Genomic DNA, 26,626 nt, shown 5'->3' on the forward strand with positions numbered 1-26,626 from the left:
ATGCTGCCGCCGTGGTGCCGGAGCGCCGTGCTGCTCTCCCTGCTGCCAGCCCTGCTGCTCGCCGCCCCTCCGCCGCCCGCTTGCCCCGAACGCTGCGATCGCTCCCGCTGCCCCTCGCTGCCCTCCTCCTGCCCCGGCGGTCCCGTGTTGGACGCGTGCGGCTGCTGCCGCGTCTGCGGGGCGGAGGAAGGAGAGCCGTGCGGGAACGGCGAGGGCGGCCCGCCTTGCGGAGAGGGGCTGCGGTGTTCGGTGCCGCCCGGCGGAGGGGTGCCGGCATCGGGCACGGTGAGGAAGCGGGCGGCCGTCGGGCGTTGCGTGTGCGCCAGCTCCGAGCCCGTGTGCGGCAGCGACGCCGTGACCTACGCCAGCCCCTGCCAGCTGCGGGCCGCCAGCCGCCGTGCCGAGAGGCTCCGGCAGCCGCCCATCATCGCCATCCAGCGCGGAGCCTGCGGGCAGGGTAAGGGGTGAGAGTGCGTGGAGCGGGGGGAGGACCTTGGCTCGGGTCGGGGCTGGAGCGCGGTGAGAAAGCGGAGCAAGAATGCAGCGCTCCGAGGCTGCCAAGTGTCAGGGGGAAAGAATCCGCCGTCCCGCTCGGAAAATCGGCCGCTGTGCCCTGCTTTCCTCTGCCTCAAAAAGGGGTGCTGTGGGGGGCCGTCCCTGCGGGCACCCGAGGTCAGAGGACGAGACATTGAGCACCTGTGGGCGTCCCTGTGCATCGCAGCGCAGTTGGACCAAATGGCCTTTAAAGGGCCCTTCCAACTCCAAGGATGCTATGAAATGCCGAGTGCGCTTTCAGCCTTTCATCCGAGCGCTGTGTCCGTGTAATGCCATGGGAAATCGAGCCAGGAATGCAGCCGCCGTTAGAGCTGGGCACAGCCAGTGGCTGCAGCAGGGCTGCGCCCGATTTAGCAGAGCGGTGCTCATTAATAATGGGATTGTTGGAGAGGAGGGAACGTGGAGCTGAGCAGCACTGAGGCTGACTTCAGTGCTTCTAGAGGACGGTCCAGAAGCAGCAGCATCTCCAGCAGCAACAAGTGGCGTGGTTTTCCTTCGGTATTTCTGCTGTGTACTATTATGTACCGCTGGGGCTTTGCTCTCACTTTGCTGGGTGCAGGGATAAGCAGGATGAGCCTGGAGGATGTCTTCCTAACACCGATCGGATTAAATCTGTTAAGCTACAGCTGCGCCTTCGTTCCGAGCCACTCGGTGCACACGTGCTCATTAATTAACAGGAGTTAAGCCTATTTCTGAGTGGCAGAAGGGTTTGAGTAGCTCCGTTTCCCTTAGGACTGACCCTCTGAGTATGGGTTGAGCCAGTTGTGCACTTTGTTTAGCAGCAGCTTGTAGTCTTTTCTCCACCTCCCCAACCCCCCCAGCAGGACACGGAGAAGGGCCCGGTCCTGCTGTACAGCTCCAGCTCCCAATGTCTCCATCCATACAGCCCGTTTTCCATCCCTCTGCTCCCCCTCTGTGTAAGAGCCGCATTGTGCTCCTGGAAACATTGCTGGCATTTAATGCCTGACACAATCGCAGCTTTCACGCTAAGGTTTCCTGACCTGCAGCGTAACATAATGCCTCGTGATATTGTTGTCCTCCCTCCTGTCCCTTTCAGTTCTCAATTAATGAAACTGATAGCGTTGCTTTACACCTTGTTCTGCATAGCATGGGCAGAATTTGGGCTGTGAGCTCAGGACATTCCCTCTGCTGCATGAAGGATGCTGGGCGTGACCTGACCTAGCCCAGCTCCTGGCTGCCTGCTGTAGAAGCACTGCTGTAGGGACTGCAGCTCTTGTTCACAGAATCACAGAATGGCTTGGGTTGGAAGAGACCTCAAGGATCGTAATCTCCAACCTCCCTGCTGCATGCAGGGCTGCCAATCTCCCCATTTAATACTAGACCAGGCTGCCCAGGGCCCCATCCAACCTGGCCTTGAACACCTCCTCTTGCTCCATCATTAGGGACAAAAGAAAGGTGCTGGAGGATGAGCAGCAGCATGTGGTTCTTCCCGGGGCTCAGCAAAGTTGTTTCATGTGTAAAGGACCCAAAATAAATGAGAGCAGGCTGCAGTGCTGTGCTCCCCGGGGGTAGAAGGCAATGCCTCGTGTGCAGCTCCAAAGAGTTGTTGATTTTTAGTTTTATTTTGAGTCCCATTTTCAGTGGAGTTATCTTTGATAAAATATTTCTATCTGTTCATCGTAACAGGTGGAGATTTAGACCTGATGTAAGAAAAGCCTGGCACTGCTGGGCTGAGCTGTGTGTGCCCATCCCTGGAGGTGCCCGAGGCTGTGGATGGGCTCTGGGCAGCCTGAGTTATGGGGCACTGAGCCACAGTAGGGGTTGGAGCCTAGTGATCTTTAACGTCCCTTCCAACCCAAGCCATTCTGTGATTCTGATGTTCCTTCCACTTGAATAGTGGGCTTTGTAGTGATAGGTTGATGGTTGGGCTTGATCTTAAAGGTCTTTTCCAAAAATCTCTTTAAGGTGAGGGTGGTGAGGCACAGGCACAGGCTGCCCAGAGATGTGGTTGATGCCCCAGACTGGAGACTTCCAAAGCCAGACTGCATCAGGCCCTGGACAACCTGATGGAGCTGTGATGTCTCTGTTCATTACAGGGGAGTTCGACCAGATGGCCTTCAGGGGTCCCTTCCAACTCTAAAGATTCTATGATTGTGTGATTCTGTGTCCTGCTCTGAGAGCTGCACACAGATGAACCCACGTTCCTCTTCTGACCTTTAACCAGAGAAACAGAAAAGTTCCTCGTTGATGATCTCAGTTCCCAACTTTCCTCTTGACTGCTTGTGACTCACATCGTTAGAATTGTCATTAATTGATCCCTTAACAACAGAACAAGATTAGAACGAAATCCATACAGCAAAGAATGGGGAAAAGTAGTAGGAGCTGCCCAAATTCTGCCTGCAGTGCTTGTTGGGCCAAGTGCTCTGGCAGTGTTGTGATGTGCAGTGATGAGTAATCAGGGCAGGAAGGGAGACTCAGCATTCTGGGGAGGTCAGGAAAGAAGCCAGAGATGTATCAAGAGGAGAGCAGATACTGTTCTTGTGAATCAGGCTCCCAGCTGTTTCCCTAAAGATGACCATGGACACACGTGCTGGAGAAATGTTCTGAGCTTTGCAGATTGCTCAGCACGTGTGAAATGAGCTGGGCTTGGAAGGGGCTGTGTGCACAGAGGTTCCTGCCCCAGTGGTGGCTTTGGGCCCCTCCATCTGCTCCGTGCTCACATCTGGGTGGTCTTAAGGCCTCGTCCTCTGCTCCACTTGTGCAGCAGGAGGATGGGAGGGAGGGAAAAGCAGCCGAGCGCAGTGGAAATAAACAGCCACGTATTTCCAGAAGAGAAGCAATTCCCCAGAGAGGGATGAAAAACTCCTCCAGAGCTGAGTGCTGTGCTCTGTGAGGGGGGGCTGGGAGTGATGGGAGCTGTGGTCTCACCTCTTCCCTCTCCCGTGTGCAGATTTCCTTCCCAGGAACTGGGAGGAACTCTGACTTCAAACAGGAGCGTGGACTTGGAACGAGGAAGGGTTCCATGCTTTCATCTTCTGGGCTTTGAGATGTAAAGGTACCTGAGGAGTGCTAAAAGCTGTGAGTAAGCAGGAGCCCATTAAGGAGACTGGATGGGATGGGGCTGCTTGTCCTCAGCAGTCAGAGGAAAGAATCTGCTGTCCAAGAAATAGAAGCTGGAAAATATTTTTCAAATGTGAGTTTACGTGAGCTGAGAGCAAAAGAAAATGACGCTACAAATAGACACTGGCGTGCTGTGGAATGTGACTTTTGTGGTAAATCAGAGTCGTTCCTTGCTCTCATGCCATGCCAGGGCCCCATGGATGGAGAGCAGTGGGTGTGCAGTCAGGATGTAGGGAACGCGGTGAGAATCGGTTCAGCCTCCTGGATGCAGGTCACTGTGATTGCCTGTGATTCCTTGCTCCAGAGAGCAGAACAGAACTAAAATCTCACACTCAGCCACTCGGGTCTGAGGGCTGTAGTGGAATGCATTGATTGCGTGCAGGTTGAAGACATCTCCCTCACATTTGTAGCAGGAGACTTATGTTTTTGCTTCTAAAATGGGACTCAAGTCACTAATGGTGTCACTTTAAAGTGTCAATGATAAGGAAGGTCTTGGCTACCACTTAGTGCCTGGAGATAAATCAGAATCATAGAATTGCTAAGGTTGGAAAAGATCATCAAGTCCAACCGCAGTCCAAACTGACTCTATTGGGACAGTTCCTGGATCAGTTTTGCAGACTTTGCAGTAAAAGCATTGGTTGTACAGAGTTACTATGGTAAGAGCGAAAAATCGCCCTGTGCTTCTGATAGCAGTTGGGTTTGCACTGATTTTTACTGACAAATAACCAGTGGGTGGAGCAGGGGAAGATAGAGAGCTTTGCTCAGGGTCAGCACTGAGCAGGAGCGGAGCTGAGAGCAGATGGAGCCGTTCTGAGTCTCTGCTGGTTTTTTCTGCTGCTCCATTTTCCATGATCTTTCTTTTCCATGAGTATTTCTGCTGTCTGGGGGAAGGTCTGCAAGCAGCATTGATGGATGCCAGCCTGCTCCCATGGAAAGTGATCTTAGAGAAGGCAAACGTGGTGGGACCAAGCACTGGGTAGGGGGAGGGACAAGGAAACCAACCAAGTCTCACCATTCCACCCCAGAATGCAGCCCCCAGGAGCCCACTTCTGTGCTGGGAAAAGAGAGAATTCTGTACAGGCAGAGCATGGCTGAGCCTTGTTTTGTTCTGTTCCCAAGAGGGCTTTTAAAGGCGCATAGAAAGTATTGATGGAGGTGGTGGGACTTGTCTGATGTGTAGATGTTTTCAGCCTTTGTGATGGAGATACGCTGGATTTATGTGTTGTACCATTAGGAAACCCCAGGCTAAGGATGGTATGTAGGTTTTATGGCCGCTTGGGGCTTTTTGTCTGTGGGTTGAGTCTTTCTCTGCTGTCACCATGGGAAGAGTCCTGCTGCTGCCAAGTGGTTGACACCAATGCCTCTGGCTGGAGAGCCTGCATCTAACGAGGGGTTTTTAAGGGTTCTCGTTGGAGAAAATGTAAACACATGCAACAAAATACAACAGAAAACTCGATGTTTTATTCTCTGATGCCTTCTTACCCGGGCTTCTACGAGCAGAAGGCAATTAAGCAGTCGTCTCTTCTCTGGGCACTCCTCTCGGACGTTTCTCACGTACTCAGAATGAGACTCGAAGCTTTGAGGGGATGCTCAGCACCGGGCAGCTGTCGGGTGCCGGCGGGGTTACCGGCATTACCGGCTCGTTGTTGCCTCGTTGAGCTGCGTGGGGCTCCGTCCCTGCCGTGAGCTGAGCTCCAGGGGCCGAACGCTGGAAAAAGCAATTCCTGACTCATCTGCTGTATTTTCAGCCTTCGGCAGAGGAGAGAATGCCACGGCCGCCTTAACCCGTTGCCTGAAATACTCTTTTCATCTGCCGGCAGGAAATAAGGCAGACTCTTTTCCATAACCTGACTTATATTCCTTAGTTTCCAGCTCAGACAAGACTGCTGTTAATGCTGGTTTCGAGCCTGGCACTTTTTTTTTTTTTTTTCCTCTCATCCTGAATCGCTGTTGTTTTGTTTTGTTTTGTTTGCTTTTTTTTTTTTTTTAATTAAATTAAATTAAAATAATTAATTTAAATTATATTTAATTTAAATTATAAAATAATTTATTTAAATTAAAAAAAAAAAAAAAAGGATTTTTTTTCCCCCCTCTCCAGTGTTGTGGCCTCTGAGCTTTTGAGACGGGGCACAGCCAAGCAGCACCAAGCTTTGCTGCCCCCATCACTTGTCCTTGCTGTGTGGCAGTGCCCAGGGACGGCGTGTTCCTGCAGCAGCTTGGCAGGAGCTGGGCTCACTTGCACTTTGTTTACAGAGAGATGCTGCTTCCTCTTGCGTTGGATGAGGCTGCTGGAGCCTTCCCGTGCTTCTGCCCCCACCAGCTACGGAGCTTTTGGTCGTATATTTCTGCTAATTACAGTTGAGAGAGTTATGGATGCGTTATGTTTTCTCAAGTGCTTCATTCTGAGGTTGCTCCCACGGGGCTGCAGCCACGGGTGCCCCACTGCCTGCTTTGTAAATGCTGTGTCGAGAGGAATCACCTCGAGCCACATATAAAACATATTGTATGGTCAGTGTGTATAAGTAACAAAGCTGACTTTTAAAATATTGTTCAAGTAAGATATTGGAAAAGGGCATCCATCCATACAGTGGATGCACACAGCTATTGCTCCTCCTGAGGAATGTTCCAACTGTTTGACATCTCTCTAGCAATTCAGCAGTTGCTTTTTGCAACACAGCATTCTCCCTGACTCGTATGTTGTTCTGCCTTCAGGCCAAGTGTTCCTGGCTGGCCTGAATTTTTATGGTTTACATCTGAAGTTGCATAGAAATTCCTGACAAGAAAGCTGAGCACATTACCTCGAGGGGGTTCTTTATTTCACCTTTGAATCATAGGATGGTTGGAGTTGGAAGGGACCCTTCAAGGCCATTTGGCCCAACTCCCTGCAGTGAACGGGGACAGCCACAGCTCCATCAGGTGCTCAGAGCCCAGACCAGCCTGGTGCAAGTTGCATTCGTGCCAAAAAGCAACTTCACTTCCCATTCTCACCTCAGTCTTGTCGTGGTTCTTGCTGCAGGAGATGTGTTGAGTGAATGCTGGATTTGTTCACATTACTGTTTGGTAGAGTCAGGTGCTTGAAATCGCCCTCGTTTAGTGCTATGAAAATATTTTTGTTGTTGTTGGGGATGTCACGGAGATATAGACTTTCTTCTCAGAAATCAGTGACGTTTTGTTTCTTTCGCCTTTGATTATGCAGGAAAAATAATACTGATGTAATGGTGGTTTTATTACTGTGCTTCTGTGGTTTAGACCACTCGAACTTCCCTCCTCTGATCTCAGAGCTGTTCCTGAGCAGATTGCCTGCAATACGTAGTGTTGTTTCTTCTTTCCCTACTATTTTCATTGCATAATATCCTTTCTTGGCGTCTTACACAACTCACCCTTGAATAGGAAGCAGAATATTCAGGCTTGCAGTTTTATGTTAAGAAGTGGCAGCAGGATCATCCCACACATCACTTTTTCCTTCAGCCTCTCCAGCAGTGTTGATAGCGCCGTTCTCAGCGTGAGCAAAGCACATTTCCTCCACTTTCTATTTCCATAGCAGTGCCTATATGGTATCAATGGGAGTTGTGCAGACACTGGTGGCTGCAGTGCTGTTGGGAGGGTGGAAGTTTTCCAAGTCAAACTTTATGATCTTGTGGTTTGTGTCAGTAGTCACCGGTTCTGCTGTCCCCATGAGTGCTGGAGCTCTGCTGGGGCCATAGGGAGACCAAGGCTTTGCTTTTGGATCCCTGGACCCCAAGATCTCAATGTTCAGGGTGCTATCAGTGGGTTTGGTGGATGGGGTGATTGTCACAGAACCATAGGAGTGTTTGGTTTGAAAGGGACCTTAACAGTCAGCGAGTTCTAGTCCTCTGCCATAGGTAAGGACAAACCTCCCACCAGAACAGGTTGCCCAAAGCCCCATCCAACCTGGCCTTGAACATGGAGTCCTCCCACTGCTCACGGAGCAAGCCCAAATTTGGCTCCCCAGGAAAGATGGAGCGTAGTGCTTGTCCATTGAAGCACCATTAAAGGTGAAGTGGGAGGAGGTGCTCCACCCTCCCTGCAGCCTGCATGGAAGCATCCTTTGCAGCAGCCTTTGCAATATACGTGTTGTTCCTGGGTGGTTGCCTAGATGACTTTTGTTTCATGGGAAGTTTGTTGATCTTTAGGGTAATTGAGGTTTTAAGGAAACTGAAGTCTTCGTTCCAGGCTGAATCTGAGCTTTTTCACTTGAAAAAGAACATGAAGATGTCTGGGTTGATTACAGCCAGGGGTTTGTGCAAGGCAGAAATTGGCCGGTAGTTGCCCGCAGGTGAGTTGTGTTATGGACAAGTGTGAAACTTTGAGGTTTTCTCATATCTCATTCAGTTAGAGCTGAAACTCATCAGTTGCCTGGGTGATGGGTTCCCCTTGAAAACTCAGGAAAACTGAATGGGGAGAAGATCTACTGCTACAACTTCATATGCAGAGTCTCTCGTGAGACGTGGGTCCACCTGTGTGAGCAGATGCAGCTCTCACAGCTGAAGGGGAGAGGTGACATCTGCTAGATCTCTATCTCCAAAGCATCTTTTCAGCTTAGCTCCAAACACTACCAAAAGCAGCGTGTATCAGCATTACAGCATCATTGCAGCTGTGAAATGAAAACCTAGATCTTAACATGCTTTTTGGCTCCTCCGTGTGAAACCACGTTCTTTCAGTTGTTTACAGCCTCATGTGCTTTTTTTCCATGACTTGGGATTCAGCCTTTCCTTTCAGCAGTTTGTTTACTGATATTAGTGCCATTAATGGCAGTTGGCAGAGGTTTTTCCTTTTTGCTCAGAGGCTGGCAGCCAGCACACCTTTTGAAGTCCTTGAAAATGTAGTTGCCTTGGGAATTTTTCATGCTGTAACCTATTTATGTTTTCTTAGGCAGTTTTTGGTCATTAAGTGAATGCACAACAATCATCTTATTAATGGCATTAATGAAAGTTTCTTAACCACGCTTGTGGGCATTTGGGGCATTGTGCAATAGTTCAATAAAAACGACACAAAACAAGTAATCACAGCATATAAATAGGCAGAGAGCAGGCTGCAGAGATCTGAACACTGAAGCCTGAAGGTATTTGGGAACTAGAGCTTTATTCAAGCCAACTCTGGATATTTAAAATGGAACATCCAACCAACCTACCAAAAAACCCACAAAGTGATAAAGTGAGTCTACTAGGAATGTAACTGCAGAAGGGTTTGGGTTAGAATACAAAAAAGAGATGCACAAAACTGTGGAAGAATGGTAGCATGGATTCAATAGTGGTTATCCCAAAAAAGTGTGTTTTAAGAGAGAAATCTAGGTTTTAGGGATCAGTTGAAATAGGGAATGAAAGGGAAGATATAGATTGAATATAAGGAAGGAGTTGTTCACAATAAGGGTGGTAAGGCAGTGGCATAGGCTGCCCAGAGAGGTGGTGGTGCCCATCCCTGCAGACACCCAATGTCAGGGGATAGGTTGGGGTTACTTCTGAGCTCCTGATGGAGCCGTGGGTGTCCCTGTTTGCTGCAGGGCTGGTTGGAACAGATGGCCTTTAAGGGTCCCTTCCAACTCACACGACTCTATGATTTTCTGACCTGCCCCATAAGTCAGAACGCAGAGGATGTTGAGTGCAACCTGCTCCACTCTCCAAACAGTCTCTTCTGCTAAACCCTGAGCTATCACCAGAGCTGACAAATGCATTCGTTAGGGAGAAGAGAAATGCATCTCCTGCAGAAGTCCCAAAGTTCTCTGCTTTTTTCTCTGGTGGCTGCTGATGGTTGCATGCTGCCACATGGTTGATGAGGAATGAGCATCTGTTCGTGCTAGGTTGGTAGTGCTGCAATTTGCAGGGCAGTTTGGGCTCCCCTGTAGGAGCTGGTGCCTGCTGGTGGTTCAAATCCAAGATAAAATTGGGCCTGGAGGTTGTTGTTGGAGGAAAGGGAACTGCACCTCTCAGCTCATTGCTCAGTAATCCCAAAGAGCAGTGCGCTGGGATGAGCATTGAGTGCATATGTAATGGTAAACTGGATGCACACAGGTGTCCATTTTGGTCTGCTTTTATCCCCCCTTGGCACTATTCCACAGATACACAAGAGTTTTTCAACACGTTAATTCTTGCACCATTTCTTGTAGATTTGATGTTCTTTGTATGATGCTGAAGACCAGTTCTGAGGGATTTTTCCTGCTGGTGTTCCTCAATGAATCCATCTGAATAGTACTTTGACTTTTGTTTATTTGCTTAAAAAAAGGTGTGTTTTCCATTTAAGTGGGCACTCAGTCAAGAGCTGTTGCAAAACCGTGTTACACAATGCAAGAATTCCTAATACATAAGCAAAGGACAGGCGTGGTGAGCTGGTGTAAGCTTTTTAGGTCAGTATGCCATGAATCAGTATTTATTACCTAACTTTTTCACAGTCCAAAATTCTGACCTTCTCACTCAGTTCGTCTGGGACGGCCCACACTGGTTTCTATGCAAGAAGAGCATCGCTGCTCAGGTCTTGGCCATTGCAGCTCCAGGCTCAAAGTGATGGAGCATTAGCAGTCTCACCATGCACAGCTCTTCTCAAATAGCTAAATGCTGAAAGAAAAATAGGTTGAAAGCATTAAAAAAAAAACCAAGACTGTGTTCCCTGTGCAGATCCCCCCCCCCCCCAATCTGTGGAGGCTCTCTTTCCCAAGGGCAGGATGTGACCTTTAAATGCCTGCAGCATTGCAACGAAGGCAAAATGATTTTGGAAGCGGTGATCAAAAAGCATATTGATGGATACGGCCGTGCCCCGTGGTGTTTTATCCCCACGTCACGTTAATCCAGTCTGATAATCTGTCTGAGCTTCTGTTTGATGGGAGCGAATGGATTCAAGCTTATTCTCAGCATGGTTCTCATTCTTCTACAGCTTCCCGAAACTCCAGTTTCCATTGCCAGCTTTACGATGCGGTTCTCCTGGGCGTTTCTAATAAAGAGAAATGTAAATCCTGTGGTGGGTAAGGTGTTGGCTAATCAGGTTGCTAATCCTTCTGCCTTTCTGGTGCTAAATCCAGGGATCGCCACTTAAGCACGAGTCAGACGATGCTTTAGAGGAAAATAGGTGGGAGCACCGCTTTTCTGATCAGCGTGCTTGAATCATTGAGCAGATTAACATGTCCGAACTGTTAGTGGATGAAGTGGCTGATGCTGTTGCTCCTTGATTGCATTAGAAGCAATTGAGGTGCTTCAGAGGGTGCGAATGGGGAGATAGGATTGTGAGTGGTTGGGTTGGGTTGAGCATCATGCAGTGCCTGAGGGCAATATGTGCCAGCTGGTGTTACTGAGTCAGCTGAAACCTGGTTTTCACCCTGAAACAAACCAGTATCTAGTTGAGAGCACCAATGATTCGTTCCCAAGTTATTCCTCTGGAAACTGATTATTTTTTTTCCATCAGCTGGGTAAAAATGTTCAGGTTTATCTGGTTTGGTATCAACAGGTAATGCAAGTGGTTCGGATATGGATAAACAGGATGGTTTCAGTGCACAGTCCCATGTCTCCCAGGGTTCTGCAAATAAATCCTCCTGTTAAGCTGTCACGAGCACCTGCAGCATCCCCAAGCTGCTTACTGCTTTAATCTGCAGATTTAGGAGCCAAATGGCAGGGGTGGACGGTGCAGCATGGCACGTAATGCTCATCTGGAAGTCACACAGATCACCTTTGCGTTTTACGTGTATCACAGAAAATGAGAGTGCTGATGACAACAGGGGATGTTCTTTCTTGCTTCTATGGAAACGTGATATTTGGTGCTCCTTAGGGTGCCAGACTGCTGAGTTGCTCCCGGTTTAACATAAGTTCTGAACTGTGAGAAGGGGGAGATGCGTCAGATCTGTCTGTTTTTTTCCAGAGCTTTTTAGACATCTGATGGTGCAGACAGGTTTTCTGTTGGCTACAATAGGAGCTCAGCATCCAGTTGCTTTTGGAAATCCCAGTGATGTTTCTTGAATACTCGGTGACCATGGGCTTTTGTGTTCCAATACTGCCCAGGAATGCAAAGCTTTGTGGTCCCATTGTTTCCATGTGCGTATCTATTTTTATAGCTTTAGGGGTGTTTCCGTAGCTCTAAAGTCCATGGGATCTGCTCCTCCATGTGGCTGGTGGACTGAGGGCAATGCATGGAGCTTCTGTGTCTTTGTGCCTGTGAAGGGCTGGGCTTTGAGACTCACTGGGAGGCAACACAAACCTTGTACCCACCTTAACCTTTCCCAGCTTTAGGCTTAGATAGGGATTAGGGCCTTATCACCTATGGGCTGGAGCAGGGGCTGCTCCATGCAGGGTGCTGCAGCCCGCAGACACCAGTGCAGCAGATCTGCAGCCCCATGGCCCAGCTGCATGCACTGGAAATGAGAAGTTTGCATGGGGTTTTCTGTTGTAACAGCAGAGCTTGCTGTGCAAAAAGCCAGAAGGGAAACTGCAGAGCAAGGGTTGTGCTGCAACTGACTTGGAAGGAAGGGAGAGAGACCCACACAGTGCTTTCAATTCAGGTGTTTTGCAATGATCCTTCTCCCGTCACTTGAAGAACTCATGACATGTGTTCTGTTTCTATTTCAGGCCAAGAACATCCTAATAGCCTGCGGCACAAGTACAACTTTATAGCAGATGTGGTGGAGAAGATCGCTCCTGCTGTGGTTCACATCGAGTTATTCCGCAAGTAAACACCATGCCCAGCTTGACTTTGTATTCTTGCAAGCAGCTGACTGTGAGACAGCAGCAAAGAGGGTTCTGAGCTGACAGATGTGTCATGCTGAAGCATTAGAAATAACTTAAGAGTCCTGGCAAAAAAAAAAAACAAACAAAAAACTAGCATAAGAAACCCCACCCCAGTTTAAACTAATGCATGTGCATTGCCTTATTAATGACGGAAAGTAACAACAGATACTTTAAAGCATCAAAATCTACCATGTTCCTTTTGGCTGTGCACTGTTTGTGGTCCTGCAAGCTTTTGCAGAGATAAATGTTTGTTATTCCCTGTGTCTTTCAGACTTCCCTACTCCAAGAGGGAGATCCCTGTTGCCAGTGGCTCGGGCTTCATCGTCTCAGAGGATGGGCTGATAGTGACCAACGCACACGTGGTCACCAACAAGAACAGGGTGAAGGTGGAGCTGAAGAACGGGGAAACATACGAAGCTAAAATTAAAGACGTTGATGAGAAAGCTGACATTGCACTAATTAAAATAGATGCTCAGGTGAGTGAAGGCAGTGAGCAAGGCGCATTTTATCCCTCTTTGTTTCAGAAAAGAGGATGTCCTGTTGCTAATTTAAAGGAAAGAGCAATGGTTTGGTGTTGAGTTTTGACAAATCTTGGAGCAAACGTGGTGGGCGTGCATTTCTTCAGCCACAACCTTGGCTTTGGTAATGGTTTATCTTAGGACCTCTCTGTGTCATGCAAACAAGCACCCAGCATTTAGTGTGCATCCTCAAAACAAGCAGCAGCGCAGCTCGCTGGCTGATCAGCATGTGCTTTGCTAATGCAGCTCTCCTGCTTTGAGAGGAGATGTGGGAGGACTCCCCTGCAGTTGGCAGAGATGGGAAGGTAGGTTGAGGAAGGTAGGTTTGTGCCTCTGAAGGACTGCACCACACAGATGTAGATAGCAAAATGCAGAACTACTGCAGGACATATCTCAAACATTCAAGCTAAAGCCAACGTGGAAGGATGTTCTTCCACTGCAGGTGGTTTTCCAAAGAAGCTGGAATGGAACCTCTCTCCCACAGTCTTCAGCAGTGTCAGACTTGTGGCTCTCAGTGCTACTCTGCCTCCTGCGATAGCAGAACAGTTGTCACATGGTTGTGCATATGGAGTTCATTGTGTGGAAACACTTCTGCATAACACAGATGCATGTGATGGCTTGAGGTACTGCTCATATTGGTTTCCCTTCTTTGGGCTTCTGCTTAACGGCCTCCAAAGCTGACGGGCAGTCATCTGTTGTTTGAAACACGTGACTCAGTAGACCTTGCAGGGTTGTTTTAGTTCAGAGCTATTCCCCAGCGAGGCAGAAGTGTTTGTTCCAGAGTTTGTGACTAAATCAGATGCCTGATGCAGAACTCTTGGATGACCCAAGGGTTGCTCCCTCGCCACCTTTGTTGTTTAAAGGCTCTGTCAGGTTTTTCTTATTTAAAACCTTCTTATCAACAACGTGGCCAAAAAAAAATTATCCCCAAAATATTTTCCTGCTTTGCTGAGGATTAAAGAAGTAATACGAAAGCGGGCTGCAGAGAAGGGAGTAGCTGGTAACTCAGAGATAGAGGGGGAGGAGGCACTGAGCTGATGCAACACATTGTTTTGAGGCCATGAGGAGGGAGCAGGCATTGAGTTTTGTGTTATCTGACACCCTGAAAAAATCACTCCAAAATTTCCCTGGCACTGCAATGCCTGATGGAAGAGCCTGAGTGCATTTATTAAAAACTAATAGGCCTCACTTGTGCAAACAGTGAGCGCTTAAGGACCCAGGGAAGCTCATGCAGAGCAGCAGTGAGCACAGCCCCAGGGAGAGCCGGGCGCCTGCAGCCTGGAAAGTGGCTTGGAAAAAAGGGAAGGCAGGCAGATTTCACGCCGATAGTGGAAAGCGCTGCTAAGCAGGATTGAACTGGTGATTCTGGTTGGGCTTCAAGATGACAGATATTCATCTTTTTTTTTTCTCTTTTTTTTCTTTTTTAAAGAATTCTGCAGGTATGTAATGAAGTGCCGATCACAGTCTCATTCCATCACTTGAGCTTTTGGGCATAAGCGTGTCCTTCCTTTGAGAATGGCACCTCAGGTCATTCTGCATGTGTTTATCATTCCAAGGTATAATCCTCTTTCAGCGTTCAGCCACAGAACAGACAAAAATAGATGATTCTGATCTGACAAGCAGTGTCTTTTAGAGGTATTATTTATACAGAATTCTCTGAATGCAGCATGCTAACTGAGGATACAAGATGGTGTTTTTGGCTTGATGTATTGGCTTCTGAAGCTGCCAGCACAGTGCATGCTTCAGATTGTGAGCATTGCAACCCAGCTCACTCATGTTTGCAGATTCTCTTGGGGAGCATTTTTTGTCTTGGAAACACCCAGCACTACCTCAGCAGGAGATTTCTTGATGTGTTGACATGTTGACATTGCTATCTATGATGGAAAGGATCGTTGGGAAGAGCTGATGCCTGGAGGCAGAGCTGCTGCAGAAGGAAGCGAGTGGGCTCTGCTGCCTTGTGTGATGGCAACTGGGCACACTCATTTGGGCAGCAGGACTCTGCTCTAAATTGAGCAGAACTTGGATAACTTGATAGTTGTCGTTTGCTGTGTGCTCGGTAAGCACCTATCCTTTGTACAACTCCACCTGGTGTGCTGCTCCTCCATTGGCAATGCCTGTTTCATCTGAGGAGCTCTTGAGTTCTGATTTATTTGATGACTGAGGAAGTCAGTGTGACGGTACAAATAACCCCTTACAAATCTAGATGCAGCATGAAAGCCATCCCCAACAATGTTTGTGAAGTGAGAGGCAAAGTCTCTTTTTTGAACATGTTATTTGAAGGTGACATCAACGATGTCATTTTATTTTTTCTATTTTTTCTGTGGCAAGGCAGGATCTGAAGGCTGAAGAATGCCTCTGTGGTTAGAAAGAGCCTGAAGTATGAGTTGAGACTGTTAGCTGGTGTTCCTAAAGTTGTTAAGATTTTGCAGCAGCTTGCACTGTATTTTTCTTTAAGCTGTGAACATCTGGCCAAGGACATCTCTAAAAGTTATTTGGTTTTGTTCAGTGGAGTAGGGAGTTAAAGAGGACGGTGAAATCTAGGCACCAGCAAGAGTAAACAGTTTCCCTGATGAAATTCTCATTTAAAAACATACCAAAGTCAGTGAGGAACAGAAATGCTGGGATTGTTCTTCCAATTCTCAAAGAGGTTTATTTTCACAGTCTATAAAAGGAGAAGTGGTATCCCCGGAGGTACCCACAGCCAGGTTGGATGGTTCTGGAGGCAGCCATCTCATGGCAGGGGTGGACTAGAGCTCAATGATCTTTAAGGTCCCTTTTGACCAAAGCCATCCTATGATTTCTTGTGTCCATTGAAAACCACAGCAATTTGCTGAAATCTTGAAAGTAGGCAGCCTGTTGGGGACAGCTGTGTTAAACCTGAAGGTGATGTGGCTTACAGTTATGGGAACTATCCTTCCAAATGGGGACCTGTTTCACCCTGCAAATTTGCCTCTGCCCATGGGTCGGTCCCTATGAATGGCTCTTTCAGGGCATATCTTCTTTCTGCAGAATTAAAAAGCAGCCCTGAGGCATTCGCCACTGACTGCCAAGGTGTGAAGGCTTTCATTTCTCAGTGCAAGCAGACCTGCGTGCTTCTGTATTCCTAGAAAGGGTTTGGCACCCATGCGATACAGCAGCAGCGGGTTGGTGTTGCACCTCTGCTTTGCGGTCGTGTTTCAGCTCTTTGCTCGTGCTTCCTTCCAACATTGTACTAACAGCCACTCGGTTCAGCGCTCTTAAGTCAACAGGACCTCCTGCCCTCACTGCTTTGGTGGTTTCGTGAGGCAATGCAGGCTCTGTATGGCTGTGGTCAGAGGGGATTTGCCTGTCTCCCTGTGTGTACACACTGCAGGAAGCTGGGAAGCAAGCGTTCCTGTTTACGTATCAGTATTCTAATAGCTTGCATTTTTAGAAACCAAACTACTTGAATTCCAGATGTCAGTGGCTTTTCTCCAATTCATTTTGACTTGGAAATCTGTCACTGGATATTGCATTGCTTCCTCCCGAGTCTCCCACAAGGAAGCCTTCATCTTCGTCGCAGAAGCATTTGGGACCTGTGGAAATGGGACAGCATGGGAAAGGCTTGGGAGTGAGCTCCAGGTGCTCCTTGGGCTGGGTGGCAGCATGGGGGTGGTTGTCTGCCCTGTGCCCCTCTCTTATCCCTGAAAAAGCTTTTTTTAATTTTATTTTTATTATTTCCATCTTAAGAGCAGAGGATGTTGTCATATGTGCTTCCTTCCCCACATGTTGAGAACAGCCTTTGCAAGGGACAGAGCTTTCATCCTTACTACATCTTATTTCAAGGGAAAGCAGCAGTGCCTTGCCAGGCCATTGAAGTCCCAGAGACATGGCAAGACAGCGTTTGGCCTTTTTTTCCTGCAAGCTTCCCATGCTCCATATTTAGATAAGGAAACTCAGTTTTGTTTTTCTAACTGTCGATGAAATACTTTTGGAGACTTGTAATGTGTTCAGTTGGGGTTTTTCGTTTTCTTTGGCATTCGGTCAAATAGCTCCAAGATTGTAGATGACACTCCACATTTTCATAAGCTCACGGCCTGTGTTTTTGTTTTGCCATAACGTATTCTGGAAGTTAAATAGTAATGTTAATGAGAGCAGAATACAGTTCCCAGTGAAGCCGCGTGCTTTGCCAGGGTTGCTTACAGCTGAATTAGAGCACCACAACAAACATCTGCTTCTTTTCTACCTAAACATGGAAAGCATGGAGGCAATCTGTCACTCCTTAACGGAAATAGAGCCCAAAACGTTTGTCTCCTCTTCACTGCTTTATTGAACTGTGAACTGTTCACATCCCTGGTGGAAGGAGATGGTTGTGCAGAGATGGGATTTGCTTTTGTTCAGTGCCAATGTAGAGGCAGATTCACACGTTTTGTGGATGAAAAGCTTCCAACCCAACGCTCACTGATGACTGACACTACTGATGGCTGTCCTCTGCCCAAATCCAGCTCTGCTGCTGTCCCTGGTGAACATCTGTCTGTGTGTTTTGCCCTTCAGCACATGCAATGGCTGCATTTTGGTGCTGGGTGAAGCCACATCTCGTGGGAGTTCTGTTTACCCAAGGCTTGAGTCAAAACCCTATATTAAAATGTGTGGAGCACTTTGGGATGAGAGAGGCTTAAAATATTAGCGCTAATTAATGGCTCCCTCTCCGGCTGGGTGTAAACAGTGAGTCATGTGCCACATATGGGTTTGCATGTTTAGTCCTATTTCTGTGCGCTTGCAGATTTGCCTGGTTGAGTCAGTGCCGATCAGCAGGCGCCTGAGGGTTAATCTAATGAAAGATGGAGGGAGAGCAAGCAAGTTATGTGTTGCCCAAGGTCATGGAGTGAGTCACTGGGAAAGCTGGGTTTAGGTGCTGGGTGCTTCTGGCTCTGTGTTTAAGCACTGCAGGGCATGCTGGTTAGCCTATGTTTTTAATTAACTGCTGTGGCAAATCCGTAGCTGAGTGAAGACAATTATGATTTGCAGCTGCGTCATGCTGTTAGGGAGCAAGTTCACAAATTTAAAACCATTGGAATATATGTTATGTAGATGTAGATATATTCGTCGTAACCAGTTCTCCCTGACATGTACCTACAGAGGTGCTGATGGGAATATTTACATGCAGTGCTGTTAATTTTGCAGAGAACACGATAAGATGATGTTTGGAAGGACAGGTGATGGCTTCCAGTTGTGCCAGGGGACGTTCGGGTTGGATGTTAGGAAAAATCTCTTATCAGAAAGAGCAGTGATGCAGTGGCACAGCTGCACAGGGAGCAGTGGGGTCACCATCCCTAGAGGTGTTCCAGAGCTGTGGGGATGTGGCACTGAGGGACGTGGGCAGTGGGCACGGTGGGGGTGGTTGAAGTTGGGCTTGGAGATCTGAGAAGTCATTTCCAGCCTTCATGATTCTATGGTTCTGTGAAAACCTGTGCGAGTCCCTCTGTCTTTCTTTTAGCATGGGTCCTGTAGCTCTTTATGAAGTGTGCTCAGCATCCTCCTCGTTCTTTTGGTGTGTTGGCATGGGGCTATAAAACAGGAAACAGTTCTGTTGCATTGATGAACACAGTATGGCAAACCAACTGCGTTAATGTCATTTACAGTTAACTTGGCATAATGCATTTTTACATTAGGCAACGTTGCCTCTAGAAATGTGCTGCACAGAGGGCACATTTTCCACAGCTGAATGTCACAATGTGCAGAGCAAGGCAGTTTTTGCAGTAGGTTTTTGCTGCTAGCAGACGAAAGGTTAGCCCTAACTCTTTCCAGAAGGCGTGCTGAATCACACAGATGGCCCACGCCAATCCGTGCAGCGCTGGGCTTTGAACTGAGGCCCGACTAGTATAGGCACAGGCTTGAAAACTCAGCACAATAAGAAATAACTGTGTTAGTCAGAGACTGCTCCGTGTTTTGCCTTTCTGCCGCCAAATGCAATTTTGGCTTTCTGACTGTTTTTGTAACTGAGAAAGATTGTCTAAGTCTTAACTCTGCGTGTGACCAATCAGGTGTCTCTGTTAATGAAAGAGATTTTTCTTCATAGTCCCTTGTCTGTTTTGTTTACTGATTAAATGCCCTCCTTCTTTATAAAGCATCTGCTTTCCGTGCATTGGCCACTTGTCTTTTTTTTGTTTGCAAAGCAGTGCCAGAAAGAGATGCGCTTCTGGATCAACGGCGTCTTGAAAACACGTGCTACGTCAGCTTAATAGCATCTGGAGGCAAGGAAGGGCCAGGGTGCTCCCTCTGTGCAAACAATACCCATATGGAGCTGTGTGCTTCCAGCACAGCTCGTGCTGCTGCTGTCCTGTGCTAGGGGAGTCAGGGCTGTGCTCTGAGGTTATGAACTGCTCAGCACAGCTGACCTGGGATGGTGCTGCTTGGTTGCAAGCTTGGGATTGCTCTCTCTCACTCTCTCTCTCTCTTCTTTATTGCATTGCCTGTTCTGTTGCTCTTCCAAGTGATTCTGTTTAACAAGCAGTTGGCTAATTATTTCTTGTCATCTTGAGACCGAGAGATGGAGTTTCCGTAGAGCATCTGATCTTGTCTGGGGTTTGGCAATGGGCTTTATTAAAACAATATGTTCATCTGAGCGTAGTGGTGCTGGTGGAATTGTAATGCAGTTGGATAAAGGATCCTCAGAATGAAGCTGGTTGAATCTTGGAGCTGTGACTCCTGTCTTTGTGGCAGCACATAGGGACACAACTGCTGTCTCCTGTTTTTACTTTTGGACACTGCATCTCCTGGGACACTTGACGTGAAACCAGAGGTGACAAATACAAAGCGATGTGCGTTTGGTTCAGTTTTGCTCAGTGGATTTTTTTGTCCCTGTGGGTGATTTATTGGTACAGTCTTTCAAGCTGCTGATGACAAAAATTGACTAACGAGCTAGCTCTTGTTTTCCAAATCAAACGTGTAATATTTTCTCTTTTGTCAAAGTGTAGCTGTGATTCAGCTTTTATTGACTTCTAAAGAAAAGTTATCACTACCTTGGGCTATCTACAAATAATCAGGACATACTAAATGCTGCCTTGCCTTTTTGCTCTGTAAGCACACAGTCTGCTTTTATAAACCCCTCTACTTTAGGCATGTAAGTCGCATGCTTTGGGATAAATACAGGCTAAAAAGGCAACCTCTGCTGGCTTCCAGTAAGAGATCAATGGCAGCAAGAGTGATTATTAAGCCAATTTGTACCTTCATTTTAGGGACAAAGCTCAGGAATACCTTAAAGATACCTTTTATATTAAAACCACATAGGTTACCCATTTCTTGGAAACTGGTTTAAGTTAATCCATAGATGGGGCATCCACTGCATCTGGAATTAGTCACCTATTTTGGAAGTTTGTATTAATGCCTTTTTTGGGGGGGAGGGAGGGAGAAAGGGGGGAGGCTGAGCTTGTTGTGCAAAGGAAAGGATTTTTCAGTTGGATGGGCATGGAGGAAACCTATCTTCAGGTTTACCAAGCAAAAGATCTGCCTTGGGGGATTCCTGTTTTCTTTTAGGGTTCAGTACCTTTCTATTCCTGCAGGATGCTTAAACTGAAGCCTCAAGTGATGAATGTCCTAATCCACTGATAATGATGGAAACGATCTGGTGCCGCGGTTAAGTACCTGGAAATGGTCAGGATCCTTTAGACAAAGGGTTAAGCATGAAAGAGTTAAAAACATGTAACATCGTTAAAAGAGCGTTGACTGACTTTTAAAAACATGAAGCAAACCCAAGGCAGTGTTGTGCAAGGGGATGATACATCAGTGCAAAGCATTTCTTTGAAACACGTTCAGAATGCCCTTAATTACTCTGTGAGCAGGAGGCCTGCGGGACTTCCCTGCCATTATCAGCAGCTCTCAAAGGGACACTGGGACATTACTGGTCTTGTTTGAACCATCTGCTGTGTCCTCTTCAGATGGCCTGGAGAAACGATGCTGAGTTTATCTGCCGCCTTGACAAGGGTCTTAGGTCCAACCGCTGCTTTTTAATTAGTTTCTTTTTTAATTGCTGTAAATTGCGGCGCTCTGCATTGATGCTGGGTTTAGGAATGTTTTCTGTCTCAGGGGGAAAAAAAGTTTAATGATGTGATAGTTTATGTTTAGAGATAAGATCTTGAAAGGAAAGAACGGCATCCCTTACTGTCATAAAAACACTCGGAAGTCTTTAAATCCTCACATCTTCAGAGGACACCTAGATATGTGGGAGGCAATCCAGTTGTCTATTGAACAATAGATGAAACGTTAGCTCGTGTCTTAGGGGAATATGAAATGCTTTTAACTACACACATGTTTGTTTGATACACTCTGGCTGTTGCTTTCATGACTCCCTTTAGAATTCACTCTTAAGGAATATATTATTTTTACATCAACAGCTGTTGGCTAATTACTTCAAGAAGCTGCTGGGAACAACTCCTTCCTGGTATCAACGAATGTTTGCTTTGTACAGCAGTACACAAATATTCCTTTGGTCTTCATTTGGTTTTGATTTAATGGGTACCTGTTGTGGATAAAGCACCCTTCCAGTGTTTTTTCTTCTACTCCATTAAAGAACAGTTCTGTTCTGCCTGCATAGTAACGTCCTAACGACGTATGAATGTTTCTTTTTTTCTTATTTCCATTTGTAGGGTAAATTGCCAGTCCTACTGCTTGGTCAGTCTGGAGACTTGAGGCCTGGAGAGTTTGTGGTTGCCATTGGAAGTCCATTTTCGCTCCAAAACACGGTGACAACAGGGATTGTCAGCACCACGCAGCGCGGAGGAAAGGAGCTGGGGCTCCGCAACTCCGATATGGACTACATTCAGACAGATGCCATCATCAATGTAGGTCCTGCCTCGAGCTTCGGCCCGTTGGGCTCTCAGATTTCTGGAATAGTTGCTTTGAAAGTTCCTCCAGTAATGCAAGTCCTTAAGTACAGAGAGCAGAGCTGGCTTTTCTTTCATCCTCGCAAATGTGGACATCTGCAGTGCAGCAGTGCCTGATTGTTATTAAACCAAATCCCAAAGGGACCACACCAAGTCTAATGGCTGCCTTCCCTTCGGCTTCTTACCGCTTGCAAGGGAGGAGGCAGCATTCTCTGCCGAATAAGTATCTGCTCAAAATCTGCCATGCTTTCTAGAAAGCAGCCACGCTTAGCTTAAGGACTCAAGTTTGTTTCAGCATTAAGGCAAAACAATAGTTTTTGTCTACTGTTGGCGTTGTAGGGGGTCTTTGCTTGCAGCTCCCAAGCTGTATTACAGTCTTCTATGCTGCTAGTGCACTACTATTAAAACCAATGAGAAGCCCCAGCTTCCATAGGTTACCCTGGCAAGAGAAGGAGGATTGAAGTGTTTGCAAAAAAGGGGGGATGTTAAGTGCATGTTAAGCAACAGTTTGGATTTGTAAATTGCATATCTTTAATAGCGAATGGAAAAAATTGCTACAAAAACATTTCAAAAATTCCTTGAGCCGTGAAAGGTGGATATTAAATCTGCTCTTTCCATGTTTGTTTGCAGTATGGAAACTCCGGAGGACCCTTAGTAAACCTGGTAAGAGTTTTTGTTGGCTTAGTGTGAAACCTGTTACTTTCTGGTCCAAAAACAAAAACAAGTGCACCACAAGTGTGATTCAGAGCTTCTGATATTTGCCTGACTACACAAAATTCATATGGCACTTACTAATCACTTGTCTGTGTTTTTGTTGTCAAATCACAAACTGCACCACGATTTCACTATTTAGGTGTTTACACTTTGCATAGTTTGGGGTACTTGTAATGCCCAAGTAATTTGTCTGTACTTTGCAAGAAAAGTAATAAGTGCATTTCAAATGTGAGGTGTTTGCACTTGGTGCAAAACCAGCTGGCCGTGCAGGAGCTCTGTCAGCCCCAGACGGGGAGAAAATGCTTCTCAGAGGTTCTGCACTGGAAACTTGGCAACTTTTTTCTACTTGACTTGCAAAAAAACTGCAGCACTAGTAACCTGCCATTTAAAAGTTGTGGTTGGATAGTGAGCTCTTTCAATCCAGAGCCTTTTTCTGTCTCGGCCCCAGCACGTCAGTGCTTGCTAATGGGAAACCCACTGGCTCTGCTGGTACGGAGCTTGGGGTGAAATCCTCTTGGCATGGAATGCTCTTCCATTTGAGAGCTTTTCCAGGAGCCACGCTGCCGGGAAGAGCTTTTGGTTTTCCAAAACTTGTAGAATACTTTTCATATCAGTAGGTGATTCAGAGAAACGGGATGAAACTATGGGTAGAATTGATCGTCTTCAGAATCTTTTCCAACCTAAGCAATTCTATGATTCTATGAAAAGGAACTTCAGAAGACTGAAGACCAGCTACAGAATTGTTTTGCACCTTTGTCTTTGTGATTGCTTGGACGAAATAATCCCTTTCACTTTGAGATGTACGTTTCACCTTTGCTAACAACAATTCCTAATTTCCCCAGGACGGTGAAGTCATTGGAATTAACACACTGAAAGTTACGGCTGGGATCTCATTTGCTATTCCCTCTGATAAAATCAAGAAATTCCTAACTGAATCCCATGACAGACAAGCTAAAGGTAATGTACTGCACTGCTGTTAAAGAGATAGATATAAAACTGGTGATCCAACAGAGAGCCAACAGCCCCCAAGGCTCTCTTTTTGATAAGAGAAATTGATGAAGACCTGTTTTACTTTTTGTAGGAAAGGCTATAACCAAAAAGAAATACATTGGCATACGAATGATGTCACTAACTCCTAGGTAAGTAAAAGTAGAAAAATGGTTTTTATCCTGCTGAACTGAGGTCATTTCACATGCGTTTGGATCAAGCTAACAATCTACAGGAAGGGACAGAAGAGTGCTGGTGCCAACCCTCCCAGTTGCTGTTCCCTTCTGTTGCTGCGTCCATTACACAGTTGGACTCTTCTATGGGCTCTTGTATGAACTGCTGTCCAGCAACTCCCTGCCTTTTGATTTTTTTCCCTTAGCACTTCAGAAGAGAAGATGCAGCAATTGTTAATTTGTGCTGGGGCTCAACTGCTATTGCTGCCATCTATCCTGCACTGTCACCATGGTCGAGGGTCACAGCAGCTCCCTGCATAGCTTCATTTGTATCAAATGATTTTGATTAAGATACCTTAATGTGAAATGAAGCTTTTGTGTAGACTTGCTTTTTCAAACTCAAATCAGAAAAGAGCAAGTTACGTTAATAGGAATGGTCAACAAACACGTTGTGTGTTCTAGGCTGCAGAATATGGACTGTTACTACTTTCTGTAGTAGAGCAAGCAGGCAGTTTGCATTTCAGTATGCCTAAGGATCAGCAGCATGACAAAGCACTGAAAACTGGAAGGTTTTTTAGGTGTTCTGAATCTTCTAGGACTAAAGTCCAAGTTTTAAAACAGCTGGTCTTTTCTGCTGACAGAAATAAGCAGTAAAAGCCATTTGCATGGAAAAGTGTAATAACTCTAGATATACTTTTAAGGGTTAAAATGAATTGTGAGGTGTCACATCAAAATGTGTAAAGTATCCCAGCTGGCAAATGTTAACTGAATAAAAATCCATGGTTTTCTCCCCCCCTGTTGGCACAATATTCTTATGGATGCTTCTTCATTTTCCAGCAAAGCTAGAGAGCTGAAAGATCGCCATAAAGACTTTCCTGACGTTGTCTCTGGGGCCTATGTTATTGATGTAATTCCAGAAACACCAGCTGAAGCGTAAGTTGGAGTGCTTTTTTTCTCAAAACCACTGCCACTGTCTGAAGGAGAGAATGTTCCATGCTTAGCTGGCTATCCTGGTTAAGCTAAATGAACAGGATTGTGACCATCTGATAGCTATTAGGTTGTCAGCTTGAAATCAGTTTGTGGTTTTTGTTCATTCCCTGATCAGCAATAATGTAGATGTGCCAGCACGTTGCTGCAAAGCCCTGTCAGAGTTCCCAGCTGAAAGGGCAAGGAGTCAGGGAGCATGAAAGCTCACTGTTCTTTTTTCTCAGCTATCAATTCCAAAACCTCTGCTCTCCCAATGCCAGGGCTGAGTTGGAGCTGATGGCTCCTGCAGGTCACTGCTGTGTGAGGGCAAGGGGAGAGATTTTGCTCCTGCCTTGCAAGGATGTGGCTGACTTATCCCAGGCACTTCTGTGCTTGCTAATGGCAAACCCAATGGCTCTCCTGGTGCACCTCTGTTTGAGGTGAGATCCTCTTTTGGCATGGAACATTCCTCTCTGTGAAGCCTTTCCAGGATTCACGCTGCTGGGAAGAGCTTTTGGGTTTGGCCAACTGATATTTTCCTAGTGTTACTCAGCACTGCTCAGAACCTCAAAGGCAGCTCGTTGCCATGCTTCATGGGGTGCCTTGCTGAAGGCTTCCAGTCAGTGGGACTGGGCTGGCTGGTTCATGCTGGCAGCACCTACCTTCTGGAGTTTGGTTAATATGAAATCACTCAGTAATCCAGAGCAGGAAATAGGAAACATTGTCCATTTTCTGAAACTGGAGGTCATTTAAGAAAGACGCAAATTTGTGGCAGCAGAGAAGCAAACGTAGAACCAAAGATGTGGGCAGAAAGCTGCTCGGTGCCACCATATTTTATCACAGGGGGATGGTTGGATGATCCCTTTTTTGTCAATACAAGATGTAACGTTAGCTGTCTAGCTTGTATTTTTAAATTATTGCTGCTTTTTGTAGATAATTCCTGTTAGCAAGGTTGATTATGCAGAATACCAGTGTGTGTCTATAATGTGAACCAAAACTTCTGTTGGCTGTTTGCTCCATTACAAATGAAATGTACCAGCTGCCCTCACGTGCAGGTCCAAACTGAAGGTGCAGAAAAAACGTTGCAGCGATAACAATAGTTAGCAGAGGGTGAGAGTAAGATGGTAGTTCGAAAACAGTGAGGTGGCAAAGCCTTGTAGTTTGAAGGCAAACTCAAGACGCTCCACTTGGACAGATGTTTAGGGGAGTCTGCAGCACTTACGTGGGATTTGAGTCAGTGTGAGGCACTCAGGGATGGATTTTCTGGGGAAAATGCTGAAAGTCACAGCTAAAAGTAGGCAACCAGATTTGTTAGCAGGCTGACAATGTTGGCCGAGGCAACCTGCTTACAAGAGGCACTCATGTAAGGCATTTTCTGCGGGCGGAAGAGGCCTATGACTGGTCTGTGGTTTTGCAAAAACGGATTATGCTGAAGGGCTGAATCATGTCTGATCTGGTTTCTTGGTTAATATTTCCGTGACTTGGAGCCAGATTGTTGTGCAAGACCAGGCAAGACACTGTGGTTGATGATATCCCTCAGCACCCCGTTTGTTGGTTCCAGTAGCAGTCTGGGCAGCCCTGGGCAGAGGAACCACGCTGGGCCGGTCCCATTTGGTTGGTGTCTGTCTGGTGGTTGGGTCTGGCTTCTATAGGCACTCAGACGCTTCTGGTGACTGAGTTAGATCTGTGCACGTTTAAAATATGAAGGTAGGATGAATGGCTGCCAAGCGATGTGTGCCGCTACATAAATTGTTTGCTTTTTGGGGGCCTGCTGCGTCTCTGTTCAACTGCTGTCAGGTGGGAAATTGGAAATAGCCAGTGCCTTTTGGATTTGGTCAAAAGTACAGCGAGGATAATGAAATGGCCGTAATAGTAATTCCTTGTTCCTTTGTCTTTTCAGTGGTGGCCTGAAGGACAATGATGTGATTATAAGCATCAATGGACAGTCGATAACTTCAGCCTCTGATGTCAGTGACATTATTAAAAAGGACAGTACTTTGAACATGGTTGTTCGCAGGGGTAACGAAGATGTTATGTTAACAGTAATTCCTGAAGAAATTGATCCCTAA

The 26,626-nt window shown here is 46.7% G+C and overlaps 1 protein-coding gene across 1 annotated transcript; it reads left to right on the plus strand.

Moving 5' to 3' along the window:
* HTRA1 (HtrA serine peptidase 1) lies at nt 1–26,626 on the plus strand (the record flags this gene model as incomplete). The annotated part of the gene is made up of 9 exons (XM_079535321.1): nt 1–457; nt 12,201–12,300; nt 12,631–12,835; nt 21,481–21,675; nt 22,348–22,380; nt 23,274–23,388; nt 23,513–23,570; nt 24,429–24,524; nt 26,458–26,626. 9 exons carry the CDS (start codon nt 1–3, stop codon nt 26,624–26,626), a joined length of 1,428 nt encoding a protein of 475 aa, XP_079391447.1.

Source organism: Tetrao urogallus (genome assembly GCF_951394365.1).
Source record: "Tetrao urogallus genome assembly, chromosome: 5".
Taxonomy (NCBI): Eukaryota; Metazoa; Chordata; class Aves; order Galliformes; family Phasianidae; genus Tetrao; species Tetrao urogallus.